Below are 25,214 nucleotides of genomic sequence, written 5' to 3'. Positions count from 1 at the left end.
TATTTGACCAACAAAATATTGATCATCATTATTTTAAAAGAGCCAGGATTTTCCTCCCTAAAGTTTGTTTGTATGACGTGTGTTTCAATTTAGCTTTATAAACAGTAGCTATAACCAATATAGTAAGGATAAGTACAGCTTCACAAGCATATTCCTGCATAAATAAGAGCAGTCAAATCATCTTTGTTAACGAAAATAATAAGCAAGATAGAATTTTTTTTAAAAAACTTACCCTATTCTGTATCATGATATCTAGTAGTAATGAGCTCAAGATGTCACTTTTGGAAGACATGGGCAGGTGGTAGCAGCTCTGTCCTGGTGTCCTGGGCTCACCCTGTAAGAAATAGCTATTTCAAGAACATTGCAGTTATCCTTTCCTGACCTGACAATCAGTGCTTCTTATTTTCACTGAATATAGTTAGTTAATCATAGAATGGCCCTAACTGTACATTATTGCAGGAAGGTTGATATTACCACCTTAGAATGCCATGGTCCTCACTGATGTCCTCAGAGAAGCCATTCTCCTTCCTTAATTAACTGAGTCTGTGTAAAGATGTCAGGTGAATGCATTTAATTTGGCACAGTGACTTCTATAGCCTTTAGTCTTTATACATTTGTTAATTTTAATCTCTTGCTCTGTACTTTCTAAAAGCAGACATTAAAACATATAAAGCATATACTTTTAACCTATTTTGAATATCCACTGTATGCCTGGTGCAGACAAGATCGTTTATTCTTGGATAATAAGGGAAGAAGAAATGGTTCCTTAAGTTGCTCATGATCTTTGGGACATACTATTTAGAAACTAAATGTAGAAAAAATAAATGTATAGTAAATCTTTCCTGCATATGAGTTTCCAAGTTTTTTATACATTTCTTGGAGCACTGGTGCTGAGTCTCTTCTTTGTGCCCAATAGCATGCTAGAGAATATAGTATAAGGATTAAGAGTCTAGGGTCTGAGTCAGCATACATAGGTTCAAAACTCATCTTCATCATTTAATCTCTCTGAGCCTCAGTTTCTTCATCAGCAAGTGAACTCTGAGCCTCAGTTTCTTCATCTGCAAGTGAAAATAATAGTTTCTACCTTGCACAGTTGTTACGAAGATTAGAGATAATGCATATACAGCTGGAAGCCAATGACTATTGAGTAAACATGGAATAAATGTTAGCTGATATTACTGGGCCTAGTAGGAAGAAGGAGATCTCTACCCTGCCCTCGAGAAATTCACAATCTATTTGGAATATAAAAAATGTATTGCTGAAACAGCATGAGAAATTCATGAAGCAACAGGGGGAAAACTACCGAGGGAGGACATATATCAGATTGTAATTGAAAGGAATCTCAATGGACCAAGTGAATTTACAATCAGAGTTAAACTGAAAGCCACACCAATTAAGAAAAGAAGGAGAGAAAGCTTTTTAAGAAGGGGAATGGCAAATGCAAAGATGTTAGTCAGGTTCTGCTAATGTGTAAAGAGTAGCCCATTTTATCTGGACTAGATGAGGAGAATATTTTTACTCCCATTTTCATTTGGAGGAACCAAATCAGAAGTAACTCTACTAAATGCTGCCTTCATAAGGGATATCAAAATATCAAGATAATTTTTAACCAAGAACTCAGTATTTGATGGAGATAGGCTGTAACTAGGCTTTTGGAACCCCCAATCCAGTGCTGCAACATCCTTCTTCATGGAATAAAGCCCCAGGTTTAGCCACAGGGGACCCATTTATTGCTCTTCCTCATCTGTTTGGCTCAACTGTATTCCCTTACTTTTGGATTTGTTTTGCTTTCTGACTATACTGCTTTCCCTGGCACGTGTACATTTCCCCGTATATTTATGAAGAGGAAATAACCTAATTACTGAAATGACCAGTATCATTATGAGACAGAGACCTCTCAGCAGAGGGATCAAGGTCTTACATATATCACTTTCCTTCTTCTTAACTATCTCTTCTGCTTAGATTTTATTTCATTCCTGCCATATTCCTATCGTAACCCATTGTGATGTCTTTATGCCAGTAGAACCCAAATTCAAATTTTGACTGGGGCCGCATATGCTGATATATAATGTAGCAAGTCAAGAGCACTTTTTATCTTCAGTCTCTGTGAAGTAATGAAAGGCCACTGCTGATTCTCCATAAAGCCAACTTTGAACCCCCTTTTAAACTTTCATTTCCTCCTCATTCCTTATGTTCTTTCCCTGCTTTAATTTTTCTCTGTAACATTTGTAACATACTATATGTTTTATTTATTTTGTTAAATGCTTGAATGAATAGTAGTACCCTAGGAGAGTTTTATTCTCTCCCACTTGAAAAAACGTCATTTAAAATATCTAAATTTATATAATTTGATGAATATCAGAGCCTCTAAAATACTAACCTCACTGTGTATGTTTTAAAATAGGATTCTGTTTTGCAAATTGCATATAGTTTGTCAAAAACTGATAACTTGACCAGGTGCAGTGGCTCATGTCTGTAATCCCAGCACTTTCGGAGGCCGAGGCGGGTAGATCACGAGGTCAGGAGATCGAGACCATCCTGGCTAACACGGTGAAACCCCCGTCTCTAATAAAAATAGAAAAAAATTAGTTGGGCGTGGTGGTGGGCACCTGTAGTCCCAGCTACTCGGGAGGCTGGGGCAGGAGAATGGCATGAACCCGGGAGGTGGAGCTTGCAGTGAGCTGAGATCCCACCACTGCACTCCAGCCTGGGTGACAGAATAGGCGACAAAACTCATAACTTTTGTGTGATGAAGTAGTTACCTAGACCTAGTTTTTGGTTACTTGAGGAATTACACTTAATTCTGAGTCTAGTTTAATACCAATTTATAATGGTGCTTACTTAGGTGGGTGTGGTAGTTCATGCCTGTAATTTCAGCTACTTGGGAGGCTGAGGCAGGAGGATCACTTGAGCCCAGGAGTTCAAGGCCAATAAACAGATAAACACAGAAGCACTTACTTGATTTTTGACATACTGTGTAATAGCTTCTGTATAGCCATTTATACCTCCTGAGTGGTTTTGCTAGTAACAGTTATAACTTTAGCCTTTTTGAATTGAGAAATACAATGACTTTTTTACTGTCCTGTTACGTGACCTGGGATTTGCAGTATTTCTGGTTCAGCTAATGTCTTTCAGCAATTAGTTAATTGGTAGTTTGTACCTATATTGACACTAATGTTCTCAACATATAGGGACTTGTTTAATGACTGCTATCGTTACTTGGGATAATTAGCATATCAAAGGAGTAGAGCATAATGATAAATTGTACTTGGTTTACTTTCATTTCCAAGGCTAATTGTTGTTGTTTTCTACACTCTTTTGATATTTGCAAAGAGCCCCAATTGAGAATAGTTATATAAATGAACCATTATGATCTGACCAGAAGTATTTTCTCTTATTAATGGGTGTATCCTTGGCGATACATAGTTCGGACTTGAGTTGGGTTTTTTTTTTTTGTTTGTTTTTTTTTAAATAAAATCTTTAGTAAGCATAGACTTAAGGAATTAAAGAAATAAATACTGAGAATCTTTCCTATTGAGAGCATTTTCCACTTAATTCCATCATTTATAACATCCGTCCTGGAACCCAAATATTCCTCTGTTTAGAAAAGCTAGTTCGGTGGTTTATTTCATTCATTTACTCATTCTTTTAGTTATCTCTGCATTAATTCTGTTTTTTTCCACCAGTTACTCTGTATGTACTATGTTCCAGACACTAGGGGTGCAAGATTGAACAGGAAAATCTCCCAGCCTGCCAGGAGCTCACCTATAGTGAATATTCATTATACGCCATAGGAACTTTTGGCTTTAATCAGGTGCTGAGCCAGACCCACTGTTACATCTCACCAGAGTATCATGGCCATTATTGCTTCACTGTATGTGTGTCAGTGCCTGGCAGACTTTTATAAAGGTGGGAGACAATATTCTTCTTTAGCTTTATCAAATTCGGTATCTTTCCTCCCATTTTAAGCCTTTTGCAGTTTCAAATGGTGCAGATAGAGAGCCCTGAAAATGTATACTTGTGCGTTTTTAAATGTCCCCTACTTTGCTGTAACCACCCCCTGTTTTCCAAATGCTGCCATTAGTGGTTACAGTAATCATCCGTAATGTTAGCTTCTCAGAACCATGGTACAGGAGCTTCTTTTCTAATTTCCCAGATGGGAGGGAACACATGTACATGCTTGTTAGAGTTGCAGAAACTGGAAACAGCACTGTGTGGATTTGTATTTTTGGAATTCTATGGGCTTGTTTAAGCACTCAAATTCAAACTTAGATATCCATTAGGAATCAAATACCATTTCAGGGAAATCTCATGTGCCATACCAACAGGAATAAAACATATAAAACGAACTCCTGGAAATAACTAGTTTCATATTCAGACTCATGTTTTATGTACTTTTTTCAGGATGCCAGATGATAAATGCTGATTATATAAACCAGGGTCATTCTGTTTGTTTGGAAGATTGTCTCTAAGCATTTCCGCTCTTTATTGAAATAGTAGTGAAATTGAAAGTTTGAAAGTCAGAAAGGGAAATAATTATAAATTATCCGTAGGCATATGGAATAAAGCCCCCAATTAAAAAGGATTTTGGTGGCCCCTGGTTCTTTGCAGTGTGTTTTTTGCAAGGTTATGTGATTCGTGATCATAGCCTCTAGCCTTGACCTTACATAAGAAATCTTAGTTATTGGGGAAAGTTTTCTGAAAGTAAATGTTATTTCTCTTTTAATTGTCTTTTTTGACCAATCTGACTCACATAGGGCTACTTCTACACTTAGATCATAAAATGAATTTGTTCCTATGAATGTCTTCAAGCTCAGCTTTAGCCTTAGTTTTAGATGTTTGATGAGTTTTAAAGTCATATTATACAATTGAGTAGTTTCTGTTTGTTGCAGACCTTAAGTATTTTTTACAATTTTCTTTCTTTTTTTTTTTTTGAGATGGAGTCTTGCTCTATCACACAGGCCGGAGTGCAGTGGCACGATCTCGGCTCACTGCAAGCTCCGCCTCCCGGGTTCACGCCATTCTCCTGCCTCAGTCTCCCAAGTAGCTAGGACTACAGGCACACGCCACCATGCCTGGCTAATTTTTTGTATTTTTAGTAGAGACGGGGTTTCACCGTGTTAGCCAGGATGGTCTCGATCTCCTGACCTCGTGATCCACCTGCCTCGGCCTCCCACAGTGCTGGGATTACAGGCGTGAGCCACCGTGCCTGGCCGTATTTTTTACAATTTTCATTCTCATTTTACAGAAAGGAAAGTTCAAAGTTGAATACTCTATCATCTATAAAAGAGCAAGAAGTGATCAGAAAGCTCAGACTTCTGACCTGGGCTCTCCTTTTTTTAGTCACTAGTTCTGGAGGACTTGGTGTATTAACAAGGCCAGGAGCAGGGAGCCAGCATTTAGTTTCTAGGCATCATTGGTGACAAAAAAATTTGTAAAGTAGGTTCCTGAAAAATCTCTAGATGTAGAGAATAAAAGTTAGGGATGAACATTCATTTGTTCACTGATTTATTCATTCAGCTAACATTGAGTGGTTTCCGTATGCCAGATACTGTGCTAAGAGCCTGCTCTTACCCACTCATCCCCCTCCTCACCCAATTAGAAACAGAACAGGACAAAACAAAACTATACTTCTTATATCATGCCACCTAAAAATATATTCCAGAGGTATTGCAAATCTACAATGTAAAACTAAAATTATAACAATATAAGATTAAAAACTAGAGAAGTAGTTACAGAACCTCAGAGTTATTGACCAGATTTAACTCTGCAAAAATCTAAATTTTCTGTGATGGCAGAAGAGCCCTCAAATGAAGTAAAAACTCAAAAAGAGAAAATAGTTTTAGCACATGTGACAGAAAAAGGTTAAGAAATCCAATGAACAACAACAACAAAGACTAAGAACCTGAAAGCAAGATGGATAATGGATTTGACTAGGAAATTTACAAAAGAAATGTAGATGATCAATAAATAAGTAAAAAGTTGCTCAGCCTCATTCATTGAATCTAAGTGGAGATACCGTTTTCCAGATGTTAAAAACAGTGGTAACAGCCAGTGTTATCCAGTGATTCAGGATGAGGGGAAGCAGGCTTATACAAACTCACAGGTCCAAATGTGAATTGTTGCAATTTTAAAAAAATTTTTAATTTGTATGTATTTATTTTTTTTTGAGACAGAGTCTCACTCAGCCAGGCTGGAGTGCAGTGGTACCATCTTGGCTCCCTGCAGCTGCCTCCCAGGCTCAAGCAATTCTCCTGCCTCAGCCTCCCGAGTAGCTGGGATTACAGGCGTGCACCACCATACCTGGCTAATTTTTGTGTTTTTAGTAGAGACAGGGTTTACCATGTTGGCCAGGCTGGTCTCGAACTCCTGACCTCAGGTATTCCACCCACCTCGGCCTCCCAAAGTGCTGGGATTATAGGCATGAGCCACCGCGCCCAGCCTGTTGCAAAAGTTTTAGAAAATAATCTATCAAATTCTTTAGAAATGTAAAATGTTCATAATGTTTGACCCAACAAGCTCAGTTTTAGTTCTCTATTTAAAAATACAAGTCCCACTACTAACAGATGTGCACACACACATGTACACACACTGACACACACATACACACACAAAAGAATATTTATTGCAGCACTATCAAGTGGCCAAGAATTGTGAACAACCTGAAGTTTGTTGCTAAGGAAATGGTTTAATAAAAAATAAATCCATGCCATGAAATATTATGTGGCTATTTAAAAAGCAGTTGGTGGAGCGGTATGATTCCATTAGGGAAAACAAAACAGGAGGTTAAAGAGCTGTTTATATGCAAATGTGTCATGTATATGTTTTTATGAGCATAAAGAAAGTAGTTTGAAGCTACCTACACATTGGTTAATATTGGTTACTTTGAAAAATGGGGGGCAAGGGAGGAGTGGAAGAGCTTTCTCTTTATAAACTTCTGTATGGTTTGACTTGGTAAGACAAGCCTAAATTTTGTAATCTAAAATTTTTTTAAATTTTGTGATCTAAAATTTTTTTGAAAAGAAAGAAAATGGAAAGGGAAGTGGCCAAAGAGATAGGAAAAGAACAGCAAGAAAAGAGAGTTTGGAGAGGCAAGTGGTTACCCATGTCAAATATTGTTTAGACATCAAGTAAGAAAAGGACAGAGAAGCATTTGGTGCATTTAGTGGTTACCCTTGGTGGGAACGGTCTTCATTGAACTTGTGGGTCAGTAGTAGGCTATTGTTGTGGGCTAAGGGATAAGTGGAAGGGAAGGGAATAGAGAGTGGGTAGATAACTCTTCCAAGCAGTCTGTGAAGGGGAGGAGAGAGAGGAGAGAGAATCCAAGGAACTCTGTAGAGTTCAGCAAGATTCTTTCCTTTCCTTTAAAAATGTTTCTTTTTTAGGATGGGAGAGACTTGTGGTTCTTGTCCCTGTGTATACATGTCACACTCATCCATCTTATAGGCACAAGAGAATGCAGAGCAAGGAGACTGAAGGTTCTGGAGTTGAGCAGGATGAGTGATGGCCAACTTCCCAGGATGAAAGAAAAGAAAGGGTGGCCTGACGGACAAAAGACATTGTATCTGAGGTTGAAGATACAATGGCAAGCTCATGAGTAGTGAGTCTTAAAGTCTAGGTGTGACCCCTCCCTCTCTTGCTGCTGGTGTGGCTGCTGAAACCTCCTGAGGACCTATGAACTGATCCAGAAATATAGGTCCATTCTTACCAGTCTCTATGAGTGGAAGATGTTAAGTGTTTAACACATATTAAGTGTTTAGTAATTGTTTAAAATGTATGTATTTGACTTGGAGCCACTACCAACCAAAAATAAATTAAGAGTTATTAAAATTTAGTATTCACAAATTAAAATCAATGTGTGCTACGAGATTTATTTTAATTCAGTATTTTATTCAGAAGCCTGGCAGACACCTGGTGCTTGGCAATAATCATAAAGCATGTGCACATAGTTGTAAATTCCACAATTTTGATTCAGGACACTTCATCAGTGTATCATCAGCATTGGCCTGAGTTGTTTATAATATTCAGTTCCTGCTATTCTTGCTTTTTAATTATAAATTACAGTAAGTTTAGTTTTATCATTATCAGTTTAGCTTATTGTGTGTTATTTGGTTAACCTCACGATATTTATTGGTACATACTTGGATCAACAATGTTTTGTCTTATAGTGTTCTTATAACTAGACTTTTAAATATGTATGTCTTGTGGTTGGCATGTGAATCATCCATTATTATTTTGCCAAAGTAGATGTGTACCTAACCCCCTTGTCATTTGCTTGTATGGTGACACTCTTCATGGTGATATGTTTCCTGGGAATTTTTGCTATTTAAATAACTTACAACATACTGTCAAGGTAGGTATAAGAAAATTACTGGATTTTTAATTTTTTTGATGTTTTAGGATATAAATTATGTTTATAGTAATATGTTTACTGCAACTTAATTATATTTTTGCTGAATTCTTTGTTACCACCGGGTTCACTACCTGCCCCTTACCCCCGAATGTGGGAACAAGTGAGATAGGTGGAGGTCTTTCGCTTTGCTGTGGTGGGCTTTGCTCAGAAAGTTTAAAATCCATCCCTCTAGAGGAGTGGGTAGGTGTGTGGAAAGGATGTGCTAAGCAGCTAAGCTAAAGTGGAATAAGGGTAACTCACAGTCATGACTTCAATGCCAGTGGACTGTGAGCTTGTCACTAATAAGATGTTAGGAGAACAGGTGCTGATGTTGTGTTTTTACTTCTTGTTTAAGGATGTAAATGAAGACCCTGGAGAAGATGTGGCCCTCCTCTCTGTTAGTTTTGAGGACACTGAAGCCACCCAGGTGTACCCCAAGCTGTACTTGTCACCTCGAATTGAGCAGTAAGTGTCATTAACATTAGGTAGCCCGGTGCTACTTCTTGCTAACCAATATGTCTCATTCTTTCTTTTGCCACTCTTGAACTCTTACATTTATTTCTCTTCATTGACTTTTGTTTCCTTAAAAAATTCATCATATTAAGAGTTTCAATTGCAGAGTAAATGCAGTTAGTACTTGCTGCTACACCCTTTTGGCAAGTGTTATTGTGCATTTGGTAACATGAATACTGTACCTTTGTAGAGAGAAAAGAATAGGCAGACTGAGTCCAAAATTGGGACTCCTTCCAGATGTTCCCTGGAGTTCGAATAGTTGTAGCCCACAGTGGGCTACTAAACATCTTTAAAATATTTAGCAAAAACTGACTCAGAAGTTAGTAAAGCTCATATTAAAAATAGATAGCTTAAAAAGATAATATGTTTTATTTTGCTGCATCGAAGTAACTGTGTATAATTTTACACAACATTCAGGCTACATGGCAGAAGTAGTTTGATATCGCATTTGTGTTCTAACCAAGTAACATTATTCATCAGTAATGAATTTTGTAAGGCCTGGATTCATAGTGTGCGTATTGTGGGTGAAATGCTTTAGTAGCTTATTCTACTTCAAAGGAAGCTGCGGTTCATTGAAAATGGATTATAAGCAGATTTGGTTGGGAACTTCTGACAGGACAGATTTTTCATCAGCAGAGAGAGTTTTTACAGACTCTGATTGAAATGTATTATTAAACTTCTCTGTGAGTCATTTAGTCACAGTTGACTGATTTCTGTCTGTGAGTAGATGTGGTCACTATCTAGCATTCTTAGTAAAAATACTGAGCCATTTTTACACCTTCCCACCTTAGTTGCTCTAATTTATAAATCATGGACACATCATCTTAAAAACCAATATGACACAGCTGTTTATACTCAAATATGGGAGCTTATGAACATCAATAATCTATAGGCATTCTCTTTTTTAAAAATATATCTGACACAGCACCTAGAACAGGATTTTACAGTAGCAGGCACTCAATGAATGTTTAATTTTTGTTTTGAGACAGCGTCTCACTCTGTACCCAGGCTGGAGTGTATTGGCATGCTTATGACCAGCCTCAACCTCCTGGGCTCAAGTGATCCTCCTACCTCAGCCTCCCAAGTGGCTAAGACTCCAGGCGCCACCATGCATGCCTAATTTTTTTATTTTTATTTTTGTAGAGACCAGGTCTCGCTATATTGCCCAGGCTAGTCTCAAACTCCTGGGTTCAAGTGATTCTCCTGCCTCGGCCTCCCAAAGAATGGTTTTTTTGTTTTGTTTTGTTTGTTTGTTTGTTTTGAGACAGAGTCTCACTCTGTCATCCAGGCTGGAGTGCAGTGGTGCAGTCTCAGCTCACTGCAACCTCCACCTTCAGGATTCAAGTGATTCTCGGATTTCAGCCTCCCGAGTAGCTGGGACTACAGGCACAAGCCACCACGTCCAGCTAATTTTTTGTATTTTCAGTAGAGACAGAGTTTCACCATGTTGGCCAAGCTGGTCTTGAACTCCTGACCTCAGGTGATCCGCCCGCTTCGTCACCCCAAAGTGCTAGGATTACAGGCATGAGCCACAGTGCCTGGCCCCAAAGAGTCTTTTATTATTTTTTTAATTGAAAATACTGACCCATATTAGTAAGCGATCAGTGGATACCAGAGGCAGTAGAATGATGTGGCATAAGGCACGGGCTGTGAGTCAAGCAGATCTGGTTTAAACCTGGTTCCTGCCGCTCACCAGCTGGCACAAAATATAACTTCTCTGAGCTTGTTTCCTCAGTCATAAAATAGACATAATAATACCTATTTCGTAGTGTTGTTTTCAGGATTATATTAATACTGTTTATAAAGCATTAATCACAGGGCCTGGCACTATAGCAAACACTCAGCAAGTAATAGCCATGAATGTTATTATTATTGATATAGTTCATAGGAGAAGAACGAGTGAGTGTTTAGCAGGGATAAGCTGGGGCAGAAAAAGAGAGGATGGGTAAATAAGGGAGCAAGTACCAGTTCTAGCGTAGCCACTCATTGTGTAACTAATGAGTTAAATTACAAAGGTGCTTTGGTGATGAGAAAAGAGTTAATGAAACAATTGCAAGATGTGGGCAATATGAATATATTAGTTAAGTTGCAGGCAATAGTTTGCCAGCTCAGAAAAACATTTGTTCCAGCAGCTAGGTTGTTTTTCTTGGAAGTTACTACACCTAATTTGCAAATAAACTTGCTAATAAAGTATTCTCACTCTAAAAATCTAAAATGTGTGGGAAATGATTAGGGAAAGATATATTTAGTCATTTTTCCTGTCTCCAAAGTCCAGCTTTCTCATGTCCTTCCTCCTTTTTTTTTTCCTTCTTCTTTTTTATGTTAAGAATTCTCCACAGCATACCCTTTTAGATCATTTTTCGGTTACTTCCCCTCATATACTGTGTCCTTCAGCCAGACCTGAGCACTTGAAGTTTTCTTACGTTGCCAGCAGTCTCTTGCCTCTGTACCTTTGCTAAAGCTGCTCCTTCCATGTCCAAGGCCCTTCTCTAACCCCCTCTTCCTGTTGAAATACTATACCCTTTCTAAGGCCTTATTCAAATGCCATCTCTACCAGCCATTTCCCCTGAGGACAATTAGTCTAGCCTTCCCCAGAGCTCTTTGTAACACTGAATTTATATTAATCTTATAATCTATATTTATATTATAATCTACCCATCATAGCTTTAATTGGTGATACAGATTATTTAAAATCTTTTGCTGAATTGCAAGCTACAGGACAAGTCTTTTCTTTAATGCCTTGCATAAATGCAATACACAGTTATCAGTTGCCTAATTGGCAGTCTTCTAGGTGAATAAGTAGTTCTCACCAAAATATTGGAAAATGCCTCACTGAAAGGTCTTGTACTTTTTTCCTGCTTGATACAAATTCACTTGGTAGAACTACGTTTATAATACCAAAACAAACTACCAAACATTCTTATATCTTTTTTTTTTTTTTTTTTTTGAGACGGAGTCTCGCTCTGTCGCCCAGGCTGGAGTGCAGTGGCGCGATCTCAGCTCACTGCAAGCTCCACCTCCCAGGTTCACGCCATTCTCCTGCCTCAGCCTCCCGAGTAGCTGGGACTACAGGCACCTGCCACCATGCCCGGCTAATTTTTTGTATTTTTAGTAGAGACGGAGTTTCACCATGTTAGCCAGGATGGTCTCTATCTTCTGACCTCGTGATCCGCCCACCTTGGCCTCCCAAAGTGCTGGGATTATAGGCGTGAGCCACCGCGCCCGGCCACATTCTTATATCTTTAAGTAGAAGTTTTCAAAACGAGGTTTTAGAGAAAGATTAACATAAAAGAAATAAACTTGGGGTATGACTTCTATAAGGGCTTAGATATTTGCTAAAGTTGTTAATACTTTTGATTAATTCTTCCAGAGTTCAGAGCATAGAACAGACATAATGCCATTTCAAGAGGGCCATAGTCATGGGATAGGTTTTGAGAACTGACTGTGCTAAGCTCTCATTTGTGTTCTGTGTTTTATACTATCTTGTCAACTCTTAGCTATCCAAGCATTGATTATAGACTCAGACTTGAAGAGTTCTTTCAAGAGTCATAGGAAAAGCATCCCATGTGGACCTGCCCAAAGCCGATGTCAAACTCTTGCCCCAGCTGAGGCTTGTACTCCTTTTGGCTTCTGCTATGGCTCTTTCTAGGAAGTCCCAAGCCCCATGCAGTACATTCGACAGGGAGAGGCTCAGGGGAGACCAATAGTCCCATCCACACTGGGTAAAAATTACCAAGAGAAGGCTTGCATTCCCACCATCTCCTCCATGGGCATAGAGAAATATCGTGGACCTGGGGGGAACCCCATTCCAGTCTGACTGTTCCTCTGTCCCAGCTTGTCCATGCAGTAGGCAAAGATATTATACTCACGTTAACTACTCCCAGCAATTGGAAAAGAAAAAGACTACTTTTGGAACTTGTCATCATATGTAGGAAAAAATATTGATTTGTTGTACCCTAAAAAGACTACAAATTAGACAAACCTGACAAAAGGGAACATCTGTTAGATTCGTTGGTAGAAGACTCCGAAACGTATTCTAATTTGATGAAGCTCTGAAATGTGATCCCACTTCTGAATCTGTTTGCCCAGGGTCCTGGAATAGTTGTTTGGCGTCTCTGGCAGCCCTGCCGCACATGGCTGCATGCCCTTAACGATGCTTAGATGCATATTGTTTACCGGTCTCCCACTGCGCATTTCTATGGCTTGCAGAGTAAATGCTTCTGAGAAGAACTTTGTGTTCTTGCACAAGGGACATTTATGAAATAAACATACTTCTGGCTCTATACATTTGTTTTCCAAGGAACCAAAACCAATCAGTTGAATTAGACATGAGTAAGTTCTGTTAATTTAAAAAAGAAAAAAGTCAGTGGTGAGCTATGTTAAAAAAAAAAAAAAAAAAGCTAGTAGTCAGTGATGCAAATTAGATTTTAGTTGAATATTAGAAAAGGGGAAAAAACAGTTTCTCAACCAGTTGCTTTTTTTTCCCCTGGCAGAAAAACTGTGAGTTTTAAGGTTACATCATCAGAGCTGGCGCGAAACACGTTCTACCTTTCCCTCTTCCCCAGACTGTTGGCAGTTGTAGTAGTGAAACCAAAGGTGAAATGGGCATAAGAATCTGCATAGCACTCTTCCCCAAAAGGTATGGGCCCTTTTCTTGGCTTGAGCCACTTTGTGGGAGTGGTTTAAAGACAACCAGCTTCCTCATTCCCTGTGCTGTTCCCACTCGGTGCACAAAAAGAGGGCTCCAGCCCTGAGGCAGACCAGGTGGCATCTTTCACAAGTACAGAATTTGTTTTTAGAACTTTTTGTTAAGTTATATCTGCCTTGGAAATGAGTACTCAAAACTTTCCAGCCCACAAACGCTCACTGTTATTGAGGCCGGTGTACCTGCAATATGCATGTTTGTTCTTTCAGGCAACAGAAACCCAATGAGAATCGGCCACGTGTGAGGCCCTTTGCTAGGTGCTTCAGAGGCTGTCAGCATACATGAAATGTGGCTCATCCCATTAATTTCCTTATAGTAATGGGATAAGAACAAATACGGCAAGGTGCGACTTGTGGTTTAATAGAAAAGGCATATTAATACATGGCATCAGAAGCCCCCTGTTCCTTCACTTACTGGCTGGCAATCTTGGCTTAAGTTAACGTTTTTGAGCTTCATTTCATCTTCTGTGAAGAGGAATAAATCTAAGTTTCCATTTCATCTACTCCAAGTCGGGAGGTAGATGAGAAAGACCCTGCTGCTGTGCTTGGCCCATGGTTGATGCTTAGTTAGTGCTCCTTGAGAAAATACTTATTAAGTCCTATAAGAGGTCAAGAGAGTGGGAGATCACATTTCCATTTGACTTGGTGGAGAAGGAGCTTTGGAAGATTATGGAAAGCCTGGCTTTTCTAGAGATTAAATATTCAGTACTGTAACAATAACAGATATGTATTTGTTTAGTACTTTAAAATATTCAAACTGCTTTTCACTTTACCATTCCATCTGATCCTCATGATAGTATGCCTATCATATGTTTTATAATATAGCTTTTTTCTTCTGTAAGTTGGAGTTTTTAGATCCTTCCTTGTCTCCTTCACTGCTTCTACTTCCTTTTTTCAACCCATTAAATTATGCTAAATTGTGCTTCCTGTGATAACATCTCTAGATACTTTCGTGGCATTGCCTGTTTGTGGATGACACCCAGATCCCCATTTCTAATCTCAGCTTTTCTCCCTGCTTACAGATCTGTTTCTCTAACCACTAGATAGACATGTCTATCTGTATGTTCAGTTGACACCTCAAATTCAAAGGGCCTGAAACTAAACTCATCATTCCCCCAATAAGGTAATGTTTCTTCTTTACAGCCTATTTTTATTCATGACACTCATGTCTTCTTGGTGCCCAGGTGGTACATCTTAAAGGCATTGAACATACCTCATGCCCGTTAGCCAGCCAGTTGTTTTGGACTACAAACCACTCTCCACAATGTCTCTGAGTATTATTATTCCTACTGTCATTACCTAGTTCAGTCTTTCAGTTGCCATGGGTCCTGAGGGACTCTTCTAGTTTCTTCCAATTTCAGTTTATCCGTGCAGAACTGTCACTGTCCTTCTGAAATAAATTCTAGTCCTGTAACGTCCTTGCTGAGAAGCTTCAATGCCTCTCTGTTGCCAAGCGAAGTAAATGCACAACTCTCCATCTGGCATTCAGAGTCTGCGATACAGTCCTGCTCGCTTTTCCACTCTAGGCTGGACTCTACGTGTATCCTATTGTCCAGCCAAACTGAGAATTTTGTGATTTCCTGAACACACCTTGTGTTTTTTTCACTTCCATACCTTGCTCAGGCTACTCCTTAGACCAGAACATTGAATTTATTTACCTCCCCCGCAGGGTCTGTTAAAGTCCTGCTCGTGTTCTTAGATCTTCTCAGTCACGGCCTCCTCCATGGAACTTTTCCTGACCACCACTGCCTGCCTCCATAATGGCACCACACTTTTTCCCTCTGTGTTTGTGCCTCCTTTGTCGTATTGCCTCCCTGGCCTCTAAACTCTTTAAGGCCTGGGTCTCTTTTCCATCAATTGAGGGCTGATGAGCCACAGCCCATCTCTGGCCAAGCTGGCCCTAGCCAGGCCCCTGCCCAAGTGCAACCACAGTCTCCATTGACAGGTCTGGCTGGAGAGGCAGAACGCTGTGACACTATGTGCATGTTAAGACCGTGGGTTTTCACAGTCATTTCTTGTTGTTGTACCTTGTGGCTAGCCAGGAGGATAGCTTCCTTTATGGTCACTTGTTCATGTTTCTGAGAGGTGGAGCCCTATTTCATAAGAGTGGTTTATCAGCTGAATCCTGGAGGTGGAATATGACTTTGATCTCCTGTGACCTGTGTGACCTCATATAGCCCTGTTGGCGTCTCCAGCCTCCCCTCCCCTGCCTTTACCCCACAGCGTGCCTGGCAGCACACATGTTCTTTTGGAATATTTGGATAGCCTGGGATCTACAAGGGCTGGGATAAAGGGAAGCTTGGCGAACTGAAAATTAAAATAATACTACTTAAAATTATGGCTGAGTAAGGATATTAAATTCAGACAAATTGGATCAAATACATTTTTTAAAAGCAGTAAGCAAGTTCAATATATTGGTATATGTGATTTTATTTACCACCAAATTTGATATCTCAACAGAATGGAAAATTTTCATTTTAGATGCTTAAAAGATTTTTAGAGCAATTAGAAAACTTGTATAACTAACAGATACAGATTTTAAAGAAAAAAATTCTTGCCTTAAAAAAAAATCTGTATCAGTCATCTCAAAAAAGAGACCTTCCAGATCTCATGTGTTAGGATTTAAGTAATAGAACGTAATAGTAAACATGGTTTAATTTAACCTTACTCATGTTTTCTTGAGTCAGTGAGATAATCCTATAATAAATATTGTGCTCCTGGAGAGTTTTTTTCTTTACTCCTTTGATAAATAGACGGTCCTGAGTATGCTAAGGCAGCCAGCTCTCAGGAGAAGATATGTATTTGATTTTGGTAGAGAGAGCTGTCTTATCCTCTAGGGACTTGAGATGTTCGTTTTACTAGTCTGGGAGGAGGGCCAAAAGGGTTCTTCGTGACTTAGAGTGGAATTCTGAAAAGTAAGTTCAGCAAGTTTTCATTAGTGAGTTTGGCCTTTTGTCTTGCCTGTGCCTCCCAAAAGATCAAGAGCTCAGCCTTTGCTTTGAAATATTACAAAAAAGAACCAGAACAGAATTTAGTTGGGGGAGAAAATCAATCAGCCCCAAAATATCATATTTTTGGAAACATTCTGGTGTAGAACTCCCACCTCCCTAGCCACTTAAGTTAGTGATATCTCAGTGTTTTTATCTAGCTTCCTTTTTAGGCAGAAAATACACATTTAGAAAGACGATGTATATAAATCTGTGATAACTCAAATCTCACTGGTACATGTTTCTTAAACTTGTTTGACCCTTAAGTTCTGTCTTAAATTTATTTTGAGTCTTGGGGAAGTTCTGTGCCTTATTTCTCTTAAATGCTATACTCCTCTCTACAGCACAATAATTAGTCTAAAGCTATAAGATATACTATATCTTAATTTAAAAAATCAGGCCTAGCACCTTTCTGCAAAACATCTCAAGGGTTTCGTGCAGAATTTTTTTCTGCCGTGAAGATGAGAAATTCATGATTTCCAGTTTAACACTATCTCTTAACAGCAAAGCTCTTCACACCGATCATTACTGTTTTATGCAGTTGCTGTTCATTTGTATTTATTCACAAGTAGGAAAACATTCCTCAGTGGAAGGTCTGAGATGCAAAGTGCTAGTTAACAAAAACGTTGAGCAAAGAAATCAGAAAGTAGAAGGGAAAATGCCCTCAGGATGTCCCAGAACTGATGGAAGATATCAACCCTCAGATTGAGAAAGTCCAGTGAATCTCAAACAGGCCAAATAAAAAGAAATTGACACCTAGACGTATCATAAGGAAACTGTACAACACCAGAGATTAAAAATAACCAAAGTTGACACAGTATGTTTAAAGGAATAGCAGATTGACACAGACCTCTTTGAAGATCTAATGAGAGCCATAGACTTCACCCCAGAAAAATATATATGCATAAAAAGTTTAAATATAGTTTGGAGAGTAACACACCTTCACCTGTAGCCAATTCCTAAACCTCGTTTAACAGTCTATATTCTACAGTTCAGTTCTGCATTTTTAATGTCTTCCATCTTGTCTCATACTAGAATAGTCACTATATCTTCATATCTAATATTTAAAGTGTGAATTATCATCTAACATTTCCTGTCTTCCCATCCCCCAAATCTACACTTCTCCCATATTCTTTATTTTCATTAATGGCTTTACCCTCTTTCTAATGACCCTAGCCATGACACCCAGGCATCCTATTTTTGACCTCTTGGTATTGCTTCCCATATCTAATCAATTGCCAGTTCATTCTGCTTGTACGTCATCTCTCATGTTCATCTCCTCACCCTTGCCTCAGTCTGTTTCAAGCCTCTGGGTATCTTATTCTTTGCTAGATTAATCTTAATAAAACAGAGCTTGATCCCTCTCACTTCCTTGATACAACAGCCTTTATGCCTCTTTACAGGACAGACCATGCAGGAAAACTGCATATGATCTTATACTCTCTGAGAAGCCTCAGTGCCCAGCACACTCACAGCCTGCTGTGGGCCATGTGCCCCAGATACCTGAGCCATAGGTAGTAGGACCAGGGATAGGTACTATAGGAATTATTCTTTTTTTTTTTTTTTTTTTTTTTTTTGAGACGGAGTCTCGCTCTGCCGCCCGGGCTGGAGTGCAGTGGCAGGATCTCGGCTCACTGCAAGCTCTGCCTCCCGGGTTCCCGCCATTCTCCTGCCTCAGCCTCAGGAGTAGCTGGGACTACAGGCGCCCGCCACCTCGCCCGGCTAGTTTTTTGTATTTTTTTTTAGTAGAGACGGGGTTTCATCGTGTTAGCCAGGATGGTCTCGATCTCCTGACCTCGTGATCCGCCCGCCTCGGCCTCCCAAAGTGCTGGGATTACAGGCTTGAGCCACCGCGCCCGGCCCCTATAGGAATTATTCTTAATTTGGAGGAAGTGTAACTATGTTTAAAAATTTTTATTCAACTGGGCGCGATGGCTCATGTCTGTAATCCCAGCACTTTGGGAGGCCGAGGCGGGGGATCACTAGCTGGGAGGCTGAGGCAGGAGAATCGCTTGAACCTGAGAGGTGGAGGTTGCAGTGAGCTGAGAATGCGCCATTGCACTCCAGCCTGGGTGACAAAAGTGAAACTCCATCTCAAAGAAAAAAAAAAGAAAAGAAAAAGAAAAAAAAAGAGATGGAGACCATCCTGGCCAACATGGTGAAACCCTGCCTCTACTAAAAATGCAAAGATTAGCTGGGCATGGTGGCACACGCCTCTAGTCCCAGCTACTTGGGAGGCTGAGGCAGAAGAATCCCTTGAACCTGGGAGGCGGAGGTTGCAGTGAACTGGATTGCACCACTGCACTCCAACCTGGTGACAGACCGAGACTCGGTCTCAAAAAATAAAAATAAAAATAAAAATAAAAAAATTATTCAACACCTCTTAGTGTTTTGTTGCAGGAGGACTCTAGCTTATCCAGTTAGCCATATTGCTAGATGTCTTTCTGTATTGTGTCTTGATTATTCCAGTTTTCTACAAGGATTGACTGGGATTACAGATGTGCTCTGAGTGACATCCTAGAGATATTCTAGCTGTGTAGCTGTTGAAACACTTTCCTGTTTTCCTTTAGTTCTTGTGGCTTTATATTAAACTTTTATCCTTTGCGATGACTTATCTGAGCTACTGACATCTCTCAGCAGGAATAGTAACTGGTCTCCTTGCATCTCCTTTTTCCCCACTTTAGTCTAGTTGCCACATTACAGACAGTGGTTGTCTGAAAACACGGATCTGATCTATCATTCTCTTGCTTAAAAACAGAGTTTATTACTTTTCCTTGTAATAAACAGAGTTTATTACTTTTCCTCGTAAATGATCACTCATCAGCTTTATCCAACCCAATGCTTTCCCTGCATCTCTCAGGCATATTTCTTTTTTTTTTCTACCTATATCTCTTTCTATTATCAAGTTCTAGCATTTATTTCTTCATACTGTCTTGAAGTCTGAACTCGAAGTCTTTAATTCCGCCTATCCTGTTGTTTCAGTGACTTTCCCCTTCAATCCTTTATGTCAAACATTTGATGGAAGTATAAACCAATGTATAAAAAAGGTAGCTTCAGGTTATAAAACAGATGGTCATCAAAACTGTGAGACCATTATTCCAATATCTTCCAAGGATGAGGACCTTTTTTTTAATGTCAAAACCTTTTATATGGGGATGGGAGAAGAGCTTGACTACAAAGAGGCAGGACAAGGCAGTTTGTTTAGAATGATGGAATTATTCTCTGTTGTCACGGTGAATATGTAACGCTACACATTTGTCAAAACCCATAGAGCTGTTTATCACAAAGAGTAAATTGTACTATGGGTAAAAAATAAATTTCAAAAATATTTCATGAATTCCTAGAGATAGAAGCAATACTTGTAGCATTTCATTTTAATAAATGAATTCAAAATGCCTTTTAAATATACTTGTATTTTTTAATCACAACAGTATGAGTATATATATGAAAGATGAATACATATATGAATACAATATGTGCATATATACACACGTAACACAAGTGTATAAAAGATATCTGTAGCTGTGTGTGTGTATATACACATATGTATACATATGCATTGTCTTAGCTTGGCCTGCCATAACAAAACATCATAGACTGCATGGCTTAAATGGTAGAAGTTTATTTCTCACAGTGTGGTTGCTAAAACATTTCAGATCAAGGTGCTAATATATTTGGAGTCTGGTGATGACCCTCTTCCTAGCTTGCAAATGGCCACATTCTTGCTGTATCCTCACACAGTAGAGTGGAAGCCCTCATACCTCTTCTTTTTCTTATAAAAGTACTAATCCCATCATGGGGACTCTACCCTCATGACCTGATCTAAACCAAATCACTTTCCAGAGGCCCCACCTCCTAATACTGTCGCATTGGGGGTTAGGGCTTCAACATGTGAATTTTGGGGGCATAAATATTCAGTTCATAACATACACATATAGTGTATGTGTGTATACATCACACACATACACACACACACAGCATTTATTCAGTCTTCAAATAATGGTTGGTGTGTGATCGTGTAGTAAACTTGTTCTAACAACCCTAAACCCCCACGATGCCATGAGGCCAACAGATTGGGAACATTTGTTATAAAGGATATATAATGAATGATCATTTTTCCAAGAATTCTGTTGTTCATATTTATTGATATTTGCCTCAATAAGAACACATTTTAACTTCTTTCTTGCTCTCGATAGCTAACATAATATAATTATGATGTTAGGAAGCAGTTTTTACCCCTATTAATTGCAGAATGAGAGATTCATGAAGACCTCTCGTACTCTGATGCCTCCCCACCCAACATAAACATCTAGGTTTCCTAATTTAGTTCATGGTGGGGACAGAAGAACTCCAAAAGGAGTAAGGCTCTAGGGTATTGAAACCAACACTTCAGAGCTTTCCTCTTGTGTTAGGACGGTGACCTCATTAAGCTCATGTTGTTCACAGCACTGGTTCCTCCAGAGCCCCTGGCTCTCAGATTTTCCACGATTTTCTCGTATCAGTATGTTTCTGTCTAGACAATGATCAATGATTGGTCTGTTGTATTAATAAAGCATCATTTACTTAGTTTTCAGGGCAGAATATCAATGTGGATGAGGGGTATGTCAGGTGGATTTTAAAAATAAAGTTGTTCTACTTCATCTTTGCTGTAAAAGATATGTTATGTCCACAGCATGGTTTTAAAGGGTAATTATTTAGTATCTAAAGTAATGGTATGGTTCTTGATTACAAGTTTGGTGTAAGTAGGCAGTGACTAAGGCTCTTCATGTGTAAAATTCATATATAAAGTGGAGCTCTGTACATTGTTGTTGTTGGAGGAACAGTCTAACATCAATGTTTTCAGAGTTTACTATGTGAAGTTTTATTAAAGAGCATGTAATTTGATCCTGGTATGTCTGATTTTGAGTCCCGTAATGGGACTAATGATCATATTGGAGTTTTTCTAGACTTGTTAAAATTCAGACACGCTGTCTTTCACTAGCAACACTAATGACTTAATGAATAGGGAAGGCTTTAGTTTAAAACAAAACAAATGATGGGTTAATATAATATTGTAAATAGGACTATAACAGGGAATGAACCTCCTGTCTGTGAACATTATCTTTTATAGACAGCTTCAACAAAATAGAGGTCATTTTTGAAAAAGCCTGAAATCTACCTTGGCAAATTTCAGCTGAACCAAACCATTAATTTGAAGAGGTTATATATATCAGTAGAAAATTCACTTTACTGACAACCTTTTTTCCCTACATGCAAAGAACTTTCCCTCCCACTTTTTAATCCCTCCCCTCCCTACTCCACCCCAATCTTTAAAAAGTATGATGTCAGATTGGGTTTCTTTGTGCCAAGTTTTTATCCTGGAACAGATTTTTATAGCCATGTTTCTCTGAGAAAAGGAGTTTATGACCAAATGGTGATAACACTTCCATGTTTTCATTTCCTCCTCTGACCTAGTACTTTTTTCCTAACTTTAACTTTGTCAGAGTTTAGCACAACCAATTTAATGTGTTTTAAAGCTAAAGGAAATTATTTTGAGAGCTTTTAAGGATTCATTGACTATAATATCATCATATATTATTCCTTGAAAAAAAAAACAGATTAAGGAGCATGATATTTTAAAATTTTAGATTTTTGTGTTCATTCAATATGAAAACTCTTCAGAATATTTGTGTGTAGATAGATATTTTGGTGATTGGTCTTTATTGTTTCCACCCCGGTAGAGTTGTTCACCAGAGATTGTTCATTTACTTTTTTGAAACTCTTTCTTAAAAGTGTAGATAAACTTGGCCCTGTCATTTAATGTTAAGGGTGAAAATGGTGGAAACAACTGAAATGGTCATCAGTAGGGAAACAACCTAATTGTCCATTGACAGATTAATGGATAAAGAAATTTATATATATATATATATAAAACAATGGACTGTTATTCAGCCTTAATAAAGGAAATGTGGATGAACCTGGAAGACATTATGCTAAGTGAAATAAACCAAACATAGAAGGAAAAATACTGCCTGATCTCACTTACAGTGGAATCTAAACAAAATATCAAATATGTAGAAATAGAGAGTACAACAGTGGTACCAGGGATGGGGAAGAGGTAGGAAAATAGGGAGAAGTAGGTCAAAGAATGCAAGCTTGCAGTTATATAGGATGAATAAATCTAGAGATCGGATATACAGCATAAGGACTATAATTAATAATGTTATATTGTATACTGAAAATTTGCTAAGAGAGTAGATTTTAGGTGCTTTTAACACACACACACACACATACACACTCACAAGTAACTATGGAAGGTGATGAATATATTATTTGTTTTACTATAGTAATCATTTTACTATGTGTATGTATATGAAAAACATCATGTTGTATATCTTAAATATATACAATTGAAAAAATGAAAAAAAAAAAACCCTGAACATCAAAGCCATATTAGCTATTTCTACAGGAAAATATATGTATGTGGATACGGATGCTGGATACTACTAATGGCTAATACCAATGAACACTCATGTCACATGTGTTAAGCACTGTATACCTGTTAGCTCATTCAGTTCTCACAACAACCCTATGAGGTTGGTTGCCACTATTGCCCCAATTTTATGATGACAAAACAGAGAGAGGGTCAGAAACTTGCTGAGGTCACATATCTAGCAAGTGGTAGTACCAGCATTTGAATCTAGGCAGTTTGGCTCTAGCAGGATTAACAGTAGAGGTCAAAGGGAAGCCCTATTGGTAATGTTTTAATTTGGGGGTGGGGGGGGCGGGTGGTGAATCTAGGCATTTTAATGAGAAAATTAAAATTACTTTGTTTTAAAAAATTAAAATAATTAGCTTGGAATAAATTTACTAGATATTTACAAAGTTATTAATGACATATACACTTTTTATGGAACCTCCATTCCATATTCCAGCAGGATGAATGTTATTGTTTGCAGGACTGCTGAACATTTGGTAATTGTCTGAAGTACTATGCTGTAATCCCTCTCATCTACCACATGGTTTCTCAACTTCAGCACTATAGACTATTTTGGGCTAGATAATTCTTTGTTGGGGGACTCTCCTGTTCATTGACGGATGTTTAGCAGCATCCCTCAATGGGTGTCAGTAGCACCCACCAACCCAAGGTGGCCTCTACACACTAGGTGTCAGTAGCACCCTTTAACCCTGAGTCATGACAATCAACAAAGTCTGTCATATCCCCTGGGCAAGGGTGGGGGCTTTGGGGGTAGTGGTGAAATCATCCCTAGTTGAGAGCCACCAATCTCCTGCCGTCCTTTAGGAACCTTTAAGAGCCTCTTTTTAGCTGTGCTAAGCTTTAGAAAATCAATCATTCCAACATTGAATTGTTTTCCTTTAGTGCATGCCGAGGTCATGCACAGCAATTAGAGATACAAATAAAAGATTGGGTCCTGCAGTACTCTCCAGTTATTATCCTCTTCTTATCTTCCCCCTAAACTCAAAGCCTTCAGTGTTCACATACCACATGTGCTGTACAGCCAACCTGCTTTAGACCTCTCCAGTTCACTGTCTACCTCCTGTCCTCTCTCAATCTCAGGAAGGAAGACCACAGCCTCTACTTGGTGCCATAAAGTGTGGTTTTCCATTTGTGTTGATCTTTTTGCTACTTTCCATTCCACAGAAAAATATTTCCTAGTCAGTTCTCAGTTTCCTCACAGACTTTGTTGATCAGAGCAGTTTTAATGTTTATATTTGGGGGCTGCTTTTTGTAGCCTTATTGGAAGGGCCCCCCAACATTTTGGTTCCAAAGACTAACATATTTCGAAGACCAACAGGCATAAAGGACACTTTTGCCTTTTGCCCAAATTCTTAATCCTCAGAAGATAAATGTAGTTCATTCAGAAGTAGAACTTCATCTCCACCCTCAACAGCCTCTTTACCTTCTATCCTGACCCACCTGCCCCTCCCATCATGATCAAGTCTTTGCTGAAACGCAAAGGCACACACTGGTTAAGACCACTGCTTGGCAGTAACATTTGGATTTGAGCCCTGGCTGCCACTTTGTAGTCGTGTGAACTACTGGACGTTACTTAATTTCTTAATTAAGTCGTGTGAACTACTGGACGTTACTTAATTAACGTATAACTCAGTTTCTTTGTCTAGAACCCTCATGGAATCTTTGCCAGGATTAAATGAGAGAATGTGTTTAAGTGTTTAGCATAGTGCCAGGCACATTGTAAATACCTGATGTATTATAAGTTGCTGTTCTTGCTATTACTGTCATCATCATCAACATCAACATCTTCTGAATCCTTCTTTCAAAATGTTCAGGGACCTCAATTTTTGAAATTCCCTCTAGATACTATGCACAAGGACCTTAGGTAATACCAGTCACCTGAATTCATTTAGGATAAACTAGTGAGGAAAATGTAAAAACAGACATCTGAAGTGAGGGACTAAATATTTCTCTCAGGGATTAGCTCTAGACTTTGCTTGAGTCACAACCCCACTTCAAACCTGAGAATCTCATGATAGCTGTTACCATCCACAGCCCCTCTACCCCCAGATAAATTTTCATTTTCTTCAGAACATCCATGGACTTCCTTATATATGAGCCCAAATGCTTTAGGGATCCACTGACCCTGAATTAAGACTCC

The 25,214-nt window shown here is 38.8% G+C and overlaps 1 protein-coding gene across 27 annotated transcripts in view; it reads left to right on the top strand.

Annotated features, from left to right (window-relative positions):
* Positions 1–25,214, top strand: part of BABAM2 (BRISC and BRCA1 A complex member 2) — a 456,851-nt gene that overhangs the window by 237,652 nt on the left and 193,985 nt on the right. For all 27 annotated transcript variants that reach the window (XR_003721805.2, XR_013402902.1, XR_013402895.1 and 24 more), the window contains one exon: positions 8,748–8,857. Coding sequence is in view for 18 of the 27 variants with exons in the window: in XM_028831823.2 (XP_028687656.1) it covers positions 8,748–8,857 (110 nt within the window). In the remaining 9 variants the exon portion in view is untranslated. The remainder of the gene's footprint in view (positions 1–8,747; positions 8,858–25,214) is intronic.

This window comes from Macaca mulatta, chromosome 13 (assembly GCF_049350105.2).
Source record: "Macaca mulatta isolate MMU2019108-1 chromosome 13, T2T-MMU8v2.0, whole genome shotgun sequence".
Classification (NCBI taxonomy): domain Eukaryota; kingdom Metazoa; phylum Chordata; class Mammalia; order Primates; family Cercopithecidae; genus Macaca; species Macaca mulatta.
Note: the sequence above shows the minus strand (reverse complement) of the source record. Positions and strands in the feature narration are given on the sequence as shown.